Raw genomic sequence first — 18,545 nt, forward strand, 5'->3', positions numbered from 1 at the left:
GTGGGCGGCGGCAGAGTGTGGTCGTCTGTTGCTCTCAAACGTCCCCAGTGTCTCTGCCACTGTAAAAAATAAATAAATAAATAATAGAATATTTCCTCACCTCTCTCTTGACCCCGCCACTTAATCTCTGCTGGTCTGTTGCTATGACAACTCGGCGAGGAGAGTGTGAGTGTACGAGACAGGGAGCCAGACAGTCCCTCTCCACTCCACCACCACTACCCTGATGAATCCTTTCATCGCCACCAGGGGAGGCTGAGCAGAGGGGAGCACGCTGATAACACACTGAATGTGCTAATAATAATAATTCACAACTTTTAAAGTTATATTACAGCCAGTTCTTTATTTTCCGTTCTGGACTCCGGTGAAGCGAATTTGCATGAGTCACAGTGAATATCTTGCTATGGCAGCGGGCCCTTTGTGATGTCACACAGGGCTGGGGCATGGTGATCCTGTTGGAAAACAAGCGGAACGATGCAGGGCTTTTAAGTGCGTTTGTTCAACTGAAATCAACGCAAAACTTGCTCCTCAAGAAGTCACCTAACCGCTTCATCTTTGTCAGGCCTGCGTGTGAAGTCCTTATGTGAAGTGCAAAATACTTAATACTTAACAAATAACTTAACTTAACTTTTTTTTACTGTTTTGGCAGAGATCTGAAGGCCGGCAACATTCTCCTGGGGGACGACGGATCAGTGCAAATTGCAGGTATGCAGCTGGGAGGCACCTCACGTCGACGAGGCTCCAACATAAAATGACTTGTGGCCTTATGGCTAATTCCGCCCCCCCCCGTTTCCCCCCACCTTTTCTCCCAGACTTTGGCGTCAGTGCCTTCCTCGCCACAGGCGGCGACATCACCCGGAATAAAGTGCGCAAGACGTTCGTGGGAACGCCGTGCTGGATGGCTCCCGAGGTCATGGAGCAGGTGAGCCGCGAGGCGCTGACGGATCCCTCAAGTGGGAGATTATGCTAAGCTCGTAATTGGCCTCTCCACCCAAAATGTTATTCTTTTTCTTTCTTTCTCTTTTCTTCCCGAGAGTGAATCCATCTTTCCTGGAAGATGGATATCTGTGTGTTTTTCAGCCTGAGCCTCATTCTGCTTGCTGCAGGAGAAAGGCTACGATTTCAAGGCGGATATCTGGAGCTTTGGGATCACGGCCATCGAGCTTGCCACGGGTGCCGCGCCCTATCACAAATACCCGCCGATGAAGGTGAGGCCCCGGAGCGACGCGCTGTACGTATCCTGGCTCGGCTTCACTCGGTCTGACGAGCTCCTCCTGCGTCTCCAGGTCTTGATGCTGACGCTGCAGAATGACCCCCCCAGCCTGGAGACCGGCATCGCAGACAAGGACATGGTGAAAAAATACGGCAAATCCTTCAGGAAGATGATCTCCCTGTGTCTAATGAAGGACCCAGAGAAAAGGTGCGAAGAATAATCTGTCTTGGTCAGGGGTGGGCAAACTTTAAATATGTCTAAAATTTGACAGGGGGGGGCCGGAGCAGGAGCAGATGGATGGAGTGTTTTGGTGACCCACCTCATAGGAGAAATATATCATGGGCTGTGTCGAAACCATGTGCTTTAATGTCAATTGAAAATTAAAAAAAGCAAAGTTACGACAAAATATGTGTCTTTTAGGCCCAACTGTATTCATCTCTTTATTGAAATGACTCTTAAAACACTGAATAAATGGATGAAATACAGCTATTTTATCACTTACTTACTATTAATATCATTTATGACCCCGGGGCCGTAGTTTGCCCATGCCTGGTCCAGGTTGTAATTTTTCTGCTATTGAGTCGCTGAAATGAACAAAACCCATTCATCGTGTTTTTTCTTTTTAATTTTTTCCCCAGGCCAACGTCCTCAGAGTTGCTAAAGCATAAATTCTTTCAGAAAGCAAAGGTAGGTCATGACCTCCTCAAACCTCAGTTACACAACTTCACACAATATGACCTGTGTTCAAGGAGCCGTTGGAGCGCGTTGATTAAAACAAGATCTGAGCCGGCACACATAATCTGATTCATTTGCTTTACCAGGTTTAACCTTTGAGTTGTTTCCCTTTTTTAAAAAGCTCTTATCAAGCCAATGCAACAGCCTTGATCAAACAAACCACTATAAAAGCTCAAAATATCTCATGGGTTGCACCGAAGGCCAAAGCTAAAATAAAACAAACTAACCTGCACTCAGGTAACTTTGGACGAAACCTCACAAGCATTTCTAACCCGGGAGAAGGCCGTGGAGCATTCCTTTCATTATTGAGCGTGCGGACCTGCTCAGAACAAAAGGCAGGGAGGGATAAGCAGTGTGGCTTCAGCCTCAGGGCGGCCCGCCATCAGCCACCACAACAAACACGCTGGTTCAGCACGCTGCACTTGCCTGAACCTGGCTCACTCTGCTGGATGTGACTCCTGGCCAGGCCCCGGACAGCAGCAGTGCTCTGCTTGTGCAGCAGAGGGCAGCATTTGCTATGATTATTTATTTATTTATTTATTTTTTAACTTTAATTTTTTTTTTTTAAATGGAGGCGATTCTGCGCAGCGAATGCGTGTTATTTGAGAATACGAGAATGAGATTGTCATTGTTTGACGCAACATCAATATATTTTTTTCTCGGTCCTGAGGTGAGATTTGAAGGCACACTTCAGTTAGCGAGCTACTGCTGGCTTAAACACGGCGCGCTACAGTTCTTCTTCTTCTTCTTCTTCTTCTTCTTCTGCCTTCAAGGGAGTAAACTCGCGGCGCCACTCCAGGCCTGGCATTGGTACTACACCGTTTTCAGTCGTTTCAAGCATTTCCGTGTAAACGTGACATTTTTTGAAGACGGCTTCGTACAAACATTTTTCGAGAGCGTTTTCGAAAATGTGCTGTTTTGGGGAAAAAAAAAAAAGTTTCCGTGCAAATGGCCCTTAAGTGAGCTGCATCTAAAATGTTTTTTTTTTTTTTATTATGTTCCTAATCTTTCGTAATCACACTTGAATATCTTGAACTTGAACATGAATATGAAGTCTTTGCAGATAATTATTGTGAGAAATTAACATAATTAGTGTCTTTAAATAGATGAGTGTCATTAATAATAATATTTAATTAAAAGCTAAGAAAACATGTTATTTAATGAGAGTGTAGCAAACTGGTAGCCCTTCATATGACCCACTAGCCATGAGGTAGCTCTCAGGTTCAAAAAGGTTGGTGACCCCTGCTTTACACTTTAATTTATCACAAGAACGAGAGTATTTATTTATTTATTTTACCCTGGTGCACATTTTTCTGATAAAACTAAAGAAAGAAGCATTTTAAGTAGCAGTGACTGACCACTTTGCCCTCTTGTGACAGGTCCACGACCTTTTGAACGAGAAGTTGCTTCTGCGGGCGCCAACAATATCCGAGAGGTCGAGGAGGGTAAGGCTGCCCATAAAACGAAACAAAACAAAACAATTAGCTCCTTATCGTTTATTGCCATGCAGTGCTCAACCTGTGTGTGTCTGTCATTGTGTGTGTGTGTGTGTGTGTGTGTGTGTGTGTGTGTGTGTGTGTGTGTTCAGGTGCGCCGTGTGCCCGGCTCCAGCGGTCGGCTGCACAAAACGGAGGACGGCGAGTGGGAGTGGAGCGACGACGGGCTGGACGAGGAGAGCGAAGAGGGGAGGGCCGCCATAGCCGCCCTGAGGGTGAGGCGAGGGCCCCGACCCCTGACTCCGGAGGGCCTCGGGGCGTCGCGGCCCTCCGAGGGACATCGACCCCCCCCTGCTTTGGGGCCGCGAGCTGTATTCCACATGTTTAAAAGCTGTCGTTCTCATGTCCACACTGTCGAATGCTTGTCCACTCAGTCTCCCATGTGTGTGTATATATGTGTGTGTGTGTGTGTGTTCTGTCTGACGGCACAAAGGAGCAGCAGGTGAAGCCTGCTGGCGCCACCAGGCGACATGTGCGCTTCTCCCTCCCACTCGAGCTGCCTTCGTCCAGGGTTGTTCTCACGTTCCGACGATACACATGGCGTTCCCCTAACAAGGAAGTTGCTCTCTCTGCACAAGTCAAGTGCAACAGCCGTGCAGCAAGATAAGCCCCAGATAGCCGCCGCAGTGACGTAACTCGTAGTTGTAGTCAAAGGTTATTTAACTTTCCAGACGCTCTTGAGCCCACCCCCTTCCTGGGGCCGATGAGGTCAGAGGTCGCGGAGAAGTTGCTGCGTCTCTATTTAAATCTAGGGTTTGGTTTGTCACTCATTTATTTGTAGTTTTTATGACTTATTCAAGTGCGGCTTGTGTCAGAAGAGAGAGCTCTGTCCCGGAAGCCATCTGTATTTCCATTTCTCTCCATACCTCATTTTTTTTTATTAATTTGTTTTTAAAAATGATACTGACCAAATCATCCCTATTGATCAACACACGGCAAAAAAATAAATAAATCACTGATCGACGCTGCCGATGATTTTTTTTTTTTAATAATCTTAATTGCAGTTCTAGTGACCATCGACTTCTTTTACCACTTTGACACTGCTTTACTTCGCCGTGTCGTGAGGCAGCCAAACTGAGCGCCGCCAGAGTGAGACCCTCGTGTGCTTTTCTGAAATCACTCGGCGCCCCCCGCTGTCCAGTCAGTTTGCCTGCATCTTGGCCCGCTTGCGCTCCTTCCTGTCCGCTTCTTTCCTCACGGCTGCTTTCAACTTTTCCCCGGTTTTTCGCACTCACGCTCGGCTCCTACAATTTCTATATTGCTAGAAGCGTCACTGCAGAATCAATGTTGACTCAAGTATGTAAAGGTCAGCGTCACGGAGCAACGTGTTTGCTGAATGAAATCACCTCCTGTGTCCCATCCACCAAGTAATTTCCTGACACTTCTGCAAATTTGGCCTCCTCATTTCTGTATTTGAAGACATGACAACCACCTTAAAACGGAAAGATTTGTTGCTCCGACCACAAGTTATTGCCAGCATTTCATATCCGTTCCCCGCTCAGTGTGAGATAACGACATAACAGCAGCCTCAGCCTGGTTGTTTTTTTGTTTTTTATAATTTTAATTTACTATTGTTTGTTTCTTCTCCCGCTGCCTTAATACCAGCTGTGTTTTGCTTCGACTGCCACACTTCCAATTTTTTATCTTCCCCACCCTGAGTCTCACCTCTCCCTGTGTGTTTTGGAACAGTCGCCGCGAGTGAAGGAAGCGTCTCAGAACTCAGAGGTGAGAGTCAGAAGACACCTCTTAGTCATCAGCTGTCTGCACTTTTTTTTTTTTTATACAAAAAGTGGCTGGAATCTCCGTGGTCTTGCAGGTTTTCCAGACCCCTGAGCCCGTCAGTCGGTCGCAGCCAGTGGCTGCAGGCCAGGCAGATCTACCTCAAGCTCCGCTGCAGTCGGCACCGGTCAACACTCAAGGCCAAAGCGCCCAAACGACATCTCCGACCCCGCTCGCTCCTGCTGCTGCCCCCACACAGGTCACACAACATCTATCAATCTTTCTATTTAGCTATGAAAAACAGCAACTAAAAATGTGATGTGTGCAAACAGGTTCCTGCTGTCACAGGTGACGTCCAGGCTCCCATCAGTTTGGTATTAAGGTTAAGGTACGTGTTAGATGCTGTTGCTTTTTAAGGTTTTCGATCCGGCAGGACTCCTCAACCCTCAGAACTAATCCGACTCTTGCTTTGTGTTTTTCTAGAAATTCAAAGAAGGAGCTAAATGACATCCGCTTTGAGTTCATGCCAGGCAGAGGTCAGTGAGACAACACAGGTTCTGTCTCCCGCCGTGAGATGCTCCTCTCTCCAGCTTCTCTCCTTCCTCTTCTTCCCACAGACACGGCAGAGGGCGTCTCCCAGGAGCTGGTGTCAGCAGGTCTGGTGGACGGCAAGGACTTAGTAATAGGTCAGTGCGTCCAATTAAAAACCTTTCCCTCGATCCTGCAGTGTTTTGTTGAACCAATGTCCTTTCTGTTCTCTGTTTTCAGTTGCTGCAAATTTGCAGAAAATACTAGTAGAACCTCAAGCCAATAAAAATCACACTTTTAAGCTGGTGAGTCATGAGCAGGTTTTTTTGCATGTGGATTTCGATTTCTCAGGAGTGTCTTGATGATATTATGGGTCGCAAATTTTAATACCCTCAAATGTACCTTTACATAAATAGTTTGGGTTCGGGCAGGGGTGGACAATCTACGGCCCAAGGTCCATATGCGGCCCGTTCATCTTTTTAATCCGGTCCCCCAAACTTGCAGAAATTATATTATCATATACAATTTATACAAATTTTAGAACCCACTGTGGCCCCACCAGTCAAAACATTTGCCCACCCCAGCGTTAGGCTGATAGCTAGAAATGAATGTAGGTCTCCTGCTATTTATGGATGTTGGTGAATATTTGCCCCTCTTTTGTTTTCAAAGGCTTCTGGCGTTGAGGGCTCGGACATCCCGGACGACGTCAAGCTGCTGGGCTTCGCTCAGCTGAGCATCAACTAAGCTGTCGCTCCTCCTGAGACTTGCCTCGAAAATGTGAAAAACACAAACTAGATGAATGCATTTTTTTTTCTATGGCTGTAAAGAAACCACTACTGCCAAAGAATACAATACCATGTCACACATAGGACTCCGCCTGCTTTTCCAAGTGGCCCGCGGGCTGAAGCGCCGGTCCACAACACCAGTTTACAGCGCATGCGCGGAAGGATGCTGATACCTGACACCAACGGTTCTCGTTCTGTTTTTTTTTTTTTTGTTGTTTTTCCTCCTTTTCGACTCTAACGTGTGATGCATTTGCACAATCTGAACTAATGACCCTCGAGATCCTGGCAGGAAAAATGTAACGAGGCCTTCTGACCGTCAGAAACTACTGAAGAACATGTGCCTCGATGGGGGGGCTGGACAAATGTGGTTTCAGTTGCTTGGGTCAAACTTTTTTTTTTTACCCTGAATGTTGCCGGTTAGGATGGCGTGGCGTTCAGTGTCTCAGTCTGCATCGACAGCAGTTGCAGTCGCTGGCTGTTTGTTAGGTTAAATTCAGTGTTTTGGGGATTTTAAAGGCGTTCTTTGACAGTAAAAGATATATTTTCCCCTCTTAATGCATAGCATAAAAGTGTATTGTTCTCATATGATCCTGGAAATACTAATGGTGATTGTTCTGAATTTTCTTTTTCTTTGAATTAAACGTCATTTTTAAATGACCAATTCATCTTTCAGATTGAATTGGTCTTTCTTTAGGTTGGAAACGGGGGTTTGTTTTTTTGAACTCTATAGATTTTAAACTATTATGGGAGAGCGGCCTGTCGTTTGACAGCCCAGTTGTTCCTTTCAGACTGATTGTGCGTCGCGATTCTAGACCAAACAAGAGTTTTCCAGCAGCTGAAACCACATGTGTTGCCGTGAGAAACGCGTCCGTCTCGAGTCTGCCGTCTGTTCGGAAGCAATTCTCTCAAACCCTTTGGAGAAAAATGAGGCTTCAGTGCATTTTTTTCCCTCTCTTGTTTTCGTCGTGGATGAAACACAAATGACTTGATTTATCTTAAGATGTAAATAATGACATTTGGCATTCTTTTTTTTTGTTTGTTTTGTACTGGGTGTCTCGATCTTAGGCCTTGATTTTTCTTGCTGTGTCATGTGACTTGGGGGTTTGCAGCGACGCTGTAGTCAAAATCTTTCCGCTTTGAAAAAACAATTGTCACTTTCTCGGTGTGATCTTTGACGCCCTGTGCTCATTAAACCTTTAATCTTTCGCAAGTTGCCTTTGAGTTTAATTTAAAAAAAAAAAGAAACGCTTAATATTTCATGCCTGCCCTGCACCTTAAGTTCCCCTAAATATAGGCAGGATTAGAGCAAGTTTGTCACGACTCTCTAAACCCATCATTCGAATGACACAACTGCTTCAAAAAAAAAAAAAGAGCAGCTCAGCTGTGATTGTAGACAAGTGAGAAATTCATCAGAATGTTGTTCAATAAATCCTCTGCTCCACTTCCTGTCTAGTTGTTTCTTTATGAATAATTACATTTAATGGATGTGTGCAGGTGTTGGCAAATTCCTTTAGCACTCTGCCTTATAATGTTTGATTTGGTGGACACCAAACAGACTCCAAAAGATTCCACTTGCTATATTAGATGAAAAATGAATACATCTGTTTGTTGTGATTAAAAAAAGAGAAGTGTATTTTGGCTCCAGGTCCTTAAAGACGAACAACTCCTTTTTAGTTTTTTAGTTTTTTTTGGCAAGATATTGATTTTATCTTCATGTCAAGAGAGCGAACGTGGATGAGTCTTGTGACACGCGTGTGTATGCTTGTGTGTGTTCCGGCAGGCTTGACGCCGCTCTGACCTTGTCTTGTTTTGTCTCCTCTGTCCTGTTTACATCTCAGTCCCCCAAAAAGAAGAGAAAAAAAAAAAGCAGACAAAGAGATGAGCAGCAACTTGTGAAGGCTGCGTTTGAATTTCCCACCTGGTTTTCACCTCATCTCATCCTTTCATTCTCTCTATTCTGGTTGCCTCTTTTGTTTGGAGTTTATGACATGTGCCTCATGATTACTTTGATCAATAAATAAAAGATAAATAAATACCAGCCGCTCTGGTGCAGCTGTTTTTATCGGGTCAATTGAAACTTATTGTGGCTATTTTGTTCTTGGAAGATACTTACTCGCTTTTAAAGTTTATAGCATATTTGATGTGTGTTATTCTGCATTTACAGACTTATTTGATGACAAATGAAAATAATATAACAACCTAATGTCTGTTTCTGTGTTTTGTTTGTTCAGTAATCTCTTGCATTGCCTTCACTTCTGTTGTGACCCTTGTCTGTCTGCTTTTCCTATCTCACTATATGCTTCACCTCTTTTACCCCCAAGGTTCACCACTCTAATCTTATCTTAGTGGCACTGGTATATCCCTCCCCTCAACTCCAACCCCAACGCTCACTGCTGAAAAAGAAGACCTCAACCGTCGGGGTTTCCCTAAAGATCGACGGTTCGAACGTGCCCACGTCCCGCTGCCATCTTTGATGTGCCGTGCACATCGTCTCTGGGACGCGCAGCAGATTAAAGCAAACGGAATTCCAGGCTGCGCTTTAAGTCGGCGCTGTGTGGCAGTTGACAACACGCGCGGAGAGAAGTGGAAATTGGATCCGACTCGCAAAAGGATGTTGTGCGTCAAAGTGAGAAACCTGCACACAACCACCTCCCCATTTTTATTTATTTATTGTGTTGTGGGGCGCTTCTGTCTTTTGCTGAAAAACAAACCTGACGGTGTGAGGACACCTTGTTCCAGTGAGCAGTTTATCCTCCTACAACAAAGTGCTGCGAAAGCATAAACCTGCAATATGGTATTTTATGACTTGATTTCTCTTTCCTCAAGTGCCCGGGATCCTTGCTTGACGTCCACTTGTCTGGTGCCCAGGGCTAAAGTGTGGAATTAAAGGGCCTTTGCACCTAGTTTTATCCAAACAGTGCACTCATTTTTATTTTTATTTTACCTAATTTGAACCACTAATTCCAGTAGAAGGATCTCGGCAGCATCCGCCACTCTGACATGTCACATTTTAACAGTCACACGGTAATTGGTTAACAAAAAAAAAAAAAAAAATCCCTGCAGTCATAAAAACACTGTACTCGTCCGCTCAATCATTAACCAGCTGGACGAAAGTCAATACGTCACCTGTGTGTGCGACTTTCTCCTGCTGCCGGTGGCTCATCTTCTCCCCCAGTCAAGCCGCCGCTGCACCGGGCGACCACGCAGCGTCAACCATGAGCACCTTCGGCCACGTCCTGAAGGAGATCGGCGAGTTCGGCCTCTTCCAGAAGCGGCTGGTGGCCATCCTGTGCATCCCCAGCCTCTTCGTGTCCTTCGATGTGATCGGCCAGGTGTTCACCGGCATGAGCTTCCCGCACCACTGCAACACAGACTGGATCCTGGAGTTAGATCCCGGGCTGCCGGAGGAGACGCAGAAGAACCTGACCATCCCGGTGAGGGACGACGGGACCTACGAGAGCTGCCTGATGTTCAAGCCCGTCTCTTGGAACCTGGGGGACATTAGGGCCTACGGGCTCAACGCCACTTCTGAGTGCATCAACGGGTCCGTTTTCGAGGCGCCCCAGGGGGCTTCCAGCATTGTGACAGCGGTAAGTGTGCAATTTTTCATGGAATTACACTTAAATCCATTGGGGTGTCCAAACTTTTGTCGCGGAGGGGCTGGGCCACCTACTTGAGGTGAGGCAATACGTATTAAAGTTATAAAAATCTATGCAAAATTCAAGGTCAAATATGCTATATTCCTGAATGTCCACAACTTTCATCACAGGTTTTCCATAAACTCATTTTTAATGATTTATTCAGAAAAGGTTTCGGGAGCTCATTCTCTGAACAGCGGCCTCAGATTTCTTTTAGCAGCACATGCAGTATATGGCATATATACTGTTAATACCAGCAGCAGCAGCGCGTGCTGATGGGACATGTTACTGTGTCACATGGAGGTAGAGATGACGGTTCACCCGTCTGCACCGGTGGGTCAAAGGTTGAGTGCAGATAATGAGTCAAAAACACGCTTTCATCTTAAAACGCAAACAAAACAAACGTCACAGGGGCAATGGAACTGCATGAGGGACAGACTCGCAGTCCGCTTCAGTGGAATGGAATGGAAGTATGAGCGTCAAGCACAGGTTTGAGTGTCGGCATGTTTACATGAGGTCCAGGTCTGGATGAATCTCGGTGAGTTTATATGACGGAATGGCAAAGCAGGATTTCCCTGATCTGAACTGTACGACCATCTCAAACTCCCTGACCCGAATTGGGATCGTCCAGCGCCGTCGAGAATGAGTAATTCATTGCCAGTACTGGTCATTGTTTGGCTTCAGCGAGCCAAGACGGGTCCAGCAGCGCAGATCATCAACAGCAGTTTTTCCACATTGTGTTTTTGTTTTTCTCCCCTCACCATTGTCTCCATCCTCCAGTTCAACCTTGTGTGCTCCAAAAGCAGCCTGGTGGAAGCGTCGCAGTCCATCTACATGGCAGGCCTCCTGGTGGGGGCGCTAGTGTGGGGCCAGATGGCTGACAGGTAGGCCTCAGCCCAGCCTCCACCTTGACTCTGTCCACTGTCAGAGCTCAGCTTGACCTCGGTCAGCTGAGGATACGTCATATGTTTTCACCGTCTCAAAATTATGCGAGTGCTCAACAAGCAAAACAAGTGATCGTATGTTTCTTATATCCCCCCCCCGCAGGTTCGGTCGCCGCTTGGTGGTCCTACTCTCGCACTTGCTCCTGCTGCTGTTTGGCGTCGGCGCTGCTTTCTCGCCCAACTTCTACGTTTACATGGTCCTCAAGTTTTGCAGCGGCTTCTGCATCTCCGGCATCGTTGGGAACGCGTTTGTCATCGGTATGGCAGATCTCGCTTTGAGCCTCAGCATCGTCCAACATCGAGATACTCCCAACAATATTGCGGACAAAAACAAAAAATGACACACTGTGAATAAAAGGAGCAAAAGATAAAAAGCATCATTTTCAACTGACCAACAGGAAGCCTTGTTTTAAACGAGCCAATAGGATGCTCGTTGTGTGTCCACAGGTGGTGAGTGGAGCGACTCCTCCAAGTTCGCCTTGTGCACCGTCCTCTGTCACACTTTCTTCCCTCTGGGACTCATGATCATGTCCGGCATCGCCTACTTTGTCCGCAACTGGCGGTACCTGCAGCTGGTGCTCTTCAGCCCTCTGGTCCTGGTCGTGGCTCTCTTTTACTGGTCAGCCCTCTTTCTTTTTTTTTTTTTTTTTTAGTTATTACAGGGTAAATTATTAAACATATTCAACTGCATGACTGCGGCGCTGCGTTTCATTCAGGTTTCTCCCTGAGTCAGCCCGGTGGCTCATCACCCAGGGCAGGAGGGACAGGGCCATTAAGGAGATCCGGAAGGCGGCCAAAGTCAACAGAAGGGAGGTCTCTCAGGAGTTTCTCGACAAGGTGATTGAACCGCTTCTGCTTTTTGGGCAAAAAGCACACAAAGGAATGAATGACGCTGACTCCAAATCTCTTACACTCTTCTTTAGATACAAGTTGAAACTGCATCTAAACGAGGGACCATGTTGGACATCTTCAGGATACCGTATCTGAGGAAGCGTGCCATCATCATGAGCTACGTGTGGTGAGTGTTCCACCACCTCCGGGGCCACAGCAGCGGCGCTGAGGCCCCTGCATGATGCTGATGATCTCCTCCAAACCTCCACAGGTTTGGGACCAGCCTGATGTACTACGGACTGAGTCTCAACGTTGGGAACTTCGGCCTGGACATCTACCTCACGCAGTTCATCTTCGGCGTGGTCGAGCTCCCGGCGCGGTTGGGGAGTTTGCCCCTCCTGCAGCGCCTGGGCAGGAAAAAAGTACAAGCGGCTGTGCTGATATTTGGAGGCTGCGCTTGTCTTGCGTTGATCGCAATTCCGGAAGGTACTATGATGAAATGTCTTAACATTTTTTTGTTCCTATGCAAATGTTTCATGCTTTTATTTGACATTTATTTTCCGCTTCCTGCACGTGAAAGCAAGGGGTTCCCGAACAGAGACATACCGACCAAATGCAATAAGAATGTTAATTCTTCAGACAACAACGGCCAAAACTAAAAACCGAGCAATTAAACTTGGCCTATTTGCTCACTGTCAGATCTTCCCATCATGGTCACGGTCATCGCCGTGATAGGAAAGTTTGCGGCCACTGCGAGCTTCTCCACCGTCTACGTCTACACGGCGGAACTCTACCCCACCGCCCTCAGGTACGCTCGTAGGTCACGCGGCGCCACGTGAAGGTCACGACCGCAGCAACTGACTGGCAGGAGGCTGTTTCTTTTTCTGCCTCGGTCACGTCGGCAGACAGAATGGCGTGGGTTTGAACGCCATGTGTTCCCGGGTGGCTGGCATCCTGGCTCCTCTCATCCGGCTGCTCACCGTCTACCATCACTCCATCCCCATGATCCTCTACGGCGTCATCCCCTTGGCGGCCGGAGGGCTCTGTGTGCTGCTGCCGGAGACGCTGAACATGGAGCTCCAGGATGTGGCACAAGTCCAGTGAGTTGATGGAACTTCTGTTTTCATTTTTTATAGTTTTATTTCTATACTTTTTCTTCATACTTTTATTGTCTTTCTAAATGACTTTTTAATTTTAGTTGTGATAACTTCATTATTTTGTTTTATATATATATATGTTTTTTATTTTGTTAATTTTTTATTTTATTTTGAGTTATATTGTGCTTGTGTTTGTCATCGTAACCTGATCATTTTCTATTTTAATTGCAGAGAGCCTCAGAAGCATGGAGAGGATTCCTCGCAAAAATTCAGCAAGAGTACAAAATTGTAATCGGAAGACTTTTAGGCGCCACGCCACCAATGATTTCACTTCGTCCGCACACAAAAAGCCTTGCTGAGCTTCTTGACGTAATCGCATCGTGTTGTAGTTGAACTGTGTGTGTGTGTGTGTGTTTTTTATGATCTTTCCTCTTCTATAGTCCGCTGTTTAAGGAGCTGCAAGTCAGCAAGCATGTTATTGAAAAAAAGACAACAACAAACCAACTGTAGCAGTGTTACAATTAGCCCCCATGAGATTTTTTTTTTCTTCCCCAGTTTTGTGGATTTGCACAAATGCTTTGTCTGTGATGCCGTAGTCGCCTTGTGACAAACGTGCCAGTCAGCACCACCAGTGTGTGTGACCTGGAGTTTTTGGAGCCTTATTTATTTTGAATGGCAGCGGTTTGTGCTGCTCCGACTGTGCTCTCTCAGCAAACTGCCAACTGCTTCTCTCCATCTGTTTAATTTGTTTTGTCAAACATTTTTTTTTTTGGGTAAAATATCAAAATGCATTTAGCACAAAATGTTTCTTTTTGTACATATATATTAAGTAGCTAAATAAAACAAATTGCCTCCCTTGTTTTTTTTGTTGGTCCCAATGAAAGAAAACAGTTTTTACTCGGAGCTAATCCAGACGTCTTTGCAACAAAACACCAACCTGCCGAAAAGTAAAAAGAAGAACTGCATCCCGAGCCATTATCAGCGTCCTCATGATACACCATGAAAAGGTTAATCTACTATAAACTTCTTATCTCCTGTCTTTTCATCTCTGACATCCACAAGCAGGCCACCTGGCAGTCCACCCTCACAGAGATAACTGAGCAGGCTGTTGGACAAAAATGCCTTCCACAACAATCCACCCATCTAAGACACCCCGTGCATTTAACAAAGCATTGATTAAATAAATCACAAATGTATATGTATATATATATGTATATGTATATATATGTATATGTATAGATATGTATATATATATGTATACATATGTATATATATATATATATATATATATCACAGCGCACTGTGATATATATATATATATATCTATATTAACCTTTTCATGGTGTATGCAGTTGGCCTTCAATGCACGCTCTTCCTTTAAAAGACGAGATTTTTTTTGTGTGAGTCTTAATTTTCCTTTTCGTTAATGATGTAATGGCTGTGTTATCACTGGTTAATGATTGAACAGCAAGGCTAGATATGGGACTTATTGCTCTAATGAGCACCACTCACCACGGGTTCATTCCCAACTGTATACACAACATGGACCAGACTCCTCTGCCGGCCGTCAGCATGAGAACTTTCGGGGACGTCATTCGGGAGATCGGTGAGTTCGGCCCCTTCCAAAAGCGGCTGCTGTTCGTCCTGTGCCTGCCCTCCTTGTTCGCCGCCTTCGAGACCATCGGCCAGGTGTTTGTGGGAATGAGTTTCCCTCACACCTGCAACACCGACTGGATCCTGGATAGAGGGAACCTGACCGAGGGGCATCGGAAGAACCTCACCCTGCCCGTCAACGCCGATGGGAAGTTCGAGAGCTGTCGGATGTTCACGCCCGTGGACTGGGACCTGGACGCCATCGAGGCTTACGGCCTCAACAGCACCGGCGCGTGCCTTCACGGATGGGACCATGATGCGCCCGAAGGTGCTTCCACTATCGTGACGGAGGTAAGAAAAGCGGACAACCTTTAAGAGCGCCGGTACAGGGATACCCCAGAGTTCCAGCTCTAGAGCTTCTTTCTGCGTCCTTTCTCCCAGTTCGACCTGGTGTGTGAGCAGCAGGGTTTGGTGGCGGTGTCGCAGTCGCTGTACATGGCAGGTCACATGATTTCGGCGCTGACGATGGGGAGCATTTCGGACAGGTACGTACGTTCGACGCAAAACCAGACCACTCCTTCAGGTCCCACGTACAATTTTCTTTCATAGCAACACGTGGGTCAGATGGACAGCCCGTGATGAAGACTCTGCTTTCCATTGTGGCAGCGTTCACTGTTCCCTGAGCGGGACTCACTGACTGGGTCCTCAGCTCGCGGTCTTTGACCTTCCAGTGACCCCAGCACACCGTGATTTCTGTCTTATGCACAAGTTGCCTGCGGCTGGTTTCGCCGCTGACTCTCCTTTTATGAGTTCATGTGCAGCAACATCCCAGGGCTCAAAAAGACCTGATGCATTGTGGGATGGGACGCCTCAAGGCTGTAATTCAAAACAATTTTTTTGTGCTCTGTTTTTTGTTTTTTATCGCAGGTTCGGCCGACGCTTCGTCATTCTGCTCTCGCTGAGCCTCCTGGTGTTGTTTGGCATCGGCATTGCCTTCTCGCCAAACATCTACGTCTTCATTGCCATGAAGTTCGTCCTGGGGGGTGCCTGCGGCGTCACCGTGATGAACTCGTCCGTGCTGGGTGATCTTATCTGCAGTCGTTGGCAAAAACAAGGTGATATGTAAACTCTGCTTATGCTCCTTCTTTTCTTCTTCTTGCACAGGAATGGAATCGACTGATCAGTCGAGGTCCGCTTTCATTACGATAACCATCATCATCTTCTTCTCATTCGGACTGATGATCCTGTCTGGCGTCGCGTATCTAATACCCGAGTGGAGGGTCATGCAGCTGGTGCTCATGAGTCCGATGGTGCTCTTGGTGGCGTTTCTATACTGGTCAGCAACCCCGTCACGTCAGAACCTTCCAATGAGTATTTCAGGTACAATGACGCCTCAAACTGCGGGACTGAAGTGTTGCCAACCCGGCGGGTCTACAGGTACGTCCCCGAGTCGGCCCGCTGGCTCCTGACCCAGGGCAGGAAGGAGGAGGCCAGAGAGCAGCTGCAGAGGGTGGCCAGGGTCAACAAGAGGTCGCTTCCCACGGACGCCCTGGACAAGGTGACTCCTGCGGGTCACGCAAAGAATTCCGACGCCTTCCTCTGTAGGACCGCCTGTTAAACCTTTGCGATTTGCGTTCCTTCAGCTAGAAATGACCCCGGAGAAGAGGAGGAGCCTGTTGGACATCTTCCGGATACCCTACCTGAGAAGAAACGTGCTCGTCATGGCATTAAACTGGTGTGTTCGCCTGATGATGTCTCTCTCAAAACCAGTGTACACATAGGTGGGAAGTAACAAAGAACAAATACTTTGTTCCTGATTTTTCAGGTATCTTTACTTTACTGGAGTATTTCTGACCACTTTTTGCTTTTACTCCCTACATTTGTCCACAAATATCTGTTCTTTCTACTACTTTCATTGGAAAAACATGCTTATCACCATTGTGCCACCTTGCTCCAAATTGGCCACCCTGACAGGTTTTCAACAAGTCTGCTATACTACGGACTGAGCCTGAACGTCGGCACGTTCGGCCTGAGCATCTACCTCACGCAGCTGCTGTTTGGTTTCGTCGAGGTGCCCGCCAATGTGGGCGCTTATGTCCTGATCCAGCGCCTGGGAAGGAAGAAGTGCCAGAGCAGTTTCATTCTGTTTGGGGGCGTGTCCTGCCTCGCCACCCTCGCCGTTCCTCCAGGTCTGCTCAAAGCCGTCGGCAGTTTCTTTTCTTGGTTTCTCCTCCTAAAAGTCTAAACAAAAAGCCAAAGGACGGGTGTCTTTTCCTTCCGCCAGGTCTCCCAGAGGTAACGACGACCATCGCTGTCCTGGGGAAATTTGCAGCCACTGCCTCTTTCAGCACAGCCTACATTTACACTGCAGAGCTATTTCCAACCACTTTAAGGTAAAAACCTGGTAAATTAAAATCTGGTATAAGCGATTTATTTTTACATTCATCTTCTTTAATTAGGTATTAATGTCCACTAAATGCACTGACTCAACACCGATTATATATGGAATCTGAACAATCTTGTAATTCATGAATATTGAACTTTAATTGGGGCCTATATTCATTTATACATCTCTCTCTCTCTCTCTCTCTCTCTCCCTCTCTCTCTCTCTCTATTTCTCCCTCTCTCTGTCCTGCATTACTAATCTGATTTTAAATTTCCCACGCCCATTTCCAGCATTGCATTTTTCCTCCTGGAGCCCCAGTGGGGCAGTCTCACACAATTAGTTACATACTACGCCGCCTTTAGCAAGGGAAAAAGAAAAAAGACAAGGCTTGGTTTCAGCTGGTTCCAGCTGGATGGCTTTTATTCCGTCTACATGCTTGCTGGCTCATATCAATGCTAATTCTTTTGTGTTTAAAGTTTTTGTGTCAGCGGTTTGAAGACCAAGAGCAGCTTTGTAGATCCCGCCTCCCTTGTGTGTTCTTCCAGGCATAACGGCATAGGCTTCAGCTCCACGTGTGCCCGCGTCGGCGGCATCCTGGCCACTCTGCTACCTCTGCTGGGGGTCTACCATCACGCCATCCCGATGGCCATATACGGCGCGTTCCCCATTGTCGCCGGGCTGCTGTGTCTGCTGCTGCCCGAGACCCTCAACGTCGAACTGCAGGACGACGCCGCCGAAGTCGTGTAAGCGCAGATCGACGCCGCGTCACCGAGAGAATGAAAAACATCTGTGTCAAAGTCTCTCTTGGAATTTCACTCTTTCCTGTTTTTCCCCCCCTCTTTTTTAATCAGAAGGTCGAAGGACAGAGCCGCAGAGAGCACATCCAGAGGGGAGCAAGTGGAACAAGAACACAAACTGCAGTTTCACCTGGATAATCCACACTGAATTTCTCACCTGGCTCATTTTGTAAACCTTGATTATTTTGTATTTTCTTTGTTTTGTGTGTGCGCGCGCACAGACGGTTTTCATTTGTCTGCTTGTATAAAGGGAACATCTGCTCCTCGAACAGATGGCAAAGATCTGGCTCGTCTCTGTTATTGTAAAGCGCTGTTCGTGAACTTGCGCCGTCCCCTCCAGTGAAATGACGGTGGAAATTCTCCTGACTTTGCAGCTTCTGAATCCGAGTCAAAGGTCTTGTTAGTGCGGCACGTGACTCCCTTGGCTTCATGCAAATGAATAACAACACCTTAAGTAAGTGGTGAGAGTTGCTTACTCTGGAGTTAATGTGGTCACCTTGGACATCCGTCAACGTGGTTGCAGCCCACAAATACAAGACACGGCCATGTGATATGACCCGGGGGCTTCAACTTACCTGTACCAGGTGGTAATGCTCTGAATAGAAGGCTGATGTAGAGAGTGATTGCATATTAGAACAAACAAACACCTAAACACAGTATTGGATTAAGAAATGAGTGGGACTTGGAATTGGAAGAAGTGAAAGCAGGCGGTGATGTGCGAAGCTGCGTTCAGCTGGTTGACATTATATTTTTGAAGTAGAAGAAACCAGTTTCGCAGATCACGTC

At 46.7% G+C, this 18,545-nt stretch overlaps 2 protein-coding genes across 4 annotated transcripts in view; both read left to right on the forward strand.

The window, feature by feature from the left end:
- oxsr1b (oxidative stress responsive kinase 1b) overlaps positions 1–8,511 on the forward strand; it is a 29,231-nt gene extending 20,720 nt beyond the window's left edge. For 2 of the 3 annotated variants that reach the window (XM_076050521.1, XM_076050523.1), the window contains 15 exons: positions 647–702; positions 810–919; positions 1,104–1,205; positions 1,284–1,417; positions 1,849–1,897; positions 3,325–3,390; positions 3,534–3,656; positions 3,875–3,952; positions 5,131–5,166; positions 5,258–5,419; positions 5,493–5,548; positions 5,644–5,696; positions 5,778–5,846; positions 5,929–5,993; positions 6,358–8,511. In XM_076050521.1, coding sequence (XP_075906636.1) covers positions 647–702; positions 810–919; positions 1,104–1,205; positions 1,284–1,417; positions 1,849–1,897; positions 3,325–3,390; positions 3,534–3,656; positions 3,875–3,952; positions 5,131–5,166; positions 5,258–5,419; positions 5,493–5,548; positions 5,644–5,696; positions 5,778–5,846; positions 5,929–5,993; positions 6,358–6,432 — 1,234 coding nt within the window. In that variant the 3' untranslated portion in view covers positions 6,433–8,511. The remainder of the gene's footprint in view (positions 1–646; positions 703–809; positions 920–1,103; positions 1,206–1,283; positions 1,418–1,848; positions 1,898–3,324; positions 3,391–3,533; positions 3,657–3,874; positions 3,953–5,130; positions 5,167–5,257; positions 5,420–5,492; positions 5,549–5,643; positions 5,697–5,777; positions 5,847–5,928; positions 5,994–6,357) is intronic. The other variant, XM_076050522.1, reaches the window with a different exon arrangement.
- A 537-nt stretch (positions 8,512–9,048) lies between these two features.
- LOC142904311 (uncharacterized) lies at positions 9,049–18,042 on the forward strand. Its single transcript, XM_076050316.1, is given in 19 exon segments — positions 9,049–10,063; positions 10,892–10,995; positions 11,159–11,313; positions 11,503–11,674; positions 11,772–11,892; positions 11,979–12,073; positions 12,158–12,372; positions 12,586–12,694; positions 12,792–12,986; positions 14,447–14,927; positions 15,018–15,121; positions 15,504–15,658; positions 15,741–15,912; positions 16,014–16,134; positions 16,220–16,311; positions 16,551–16,810; positions 16,813–16,969; positions 17,508–17,705; positions 17,814–18,042. Coding segments are annotated over 19 exon segments (3,375 nt in total). The 5' UTR covers positions 9,049–9,688; the 3' UTR covers positions 17,908–18,042.
- The last annotated feature ends 503 nt before the right edge of the window (positions 18,043–18,545 follow it).

Source organism: Nelusetta ayraudi, unplaced genomic scaffold, assembly GCF_046127955.1.
Source record: "Nelusetta ayraudi isolate G7.1 ecotype Tasmania unplaced genomic scaffold, CSIRO-AGI_Nayr_v1 ptg000127l, whole genome shotgun sequence".
Taxonomy (NCBI): Eukaryota; Metazoa; Chordata; class Actinopteri; order Tetraodontiformes; family Monacanthidae; genus Nelusetta; species Nelusetta ayraudi.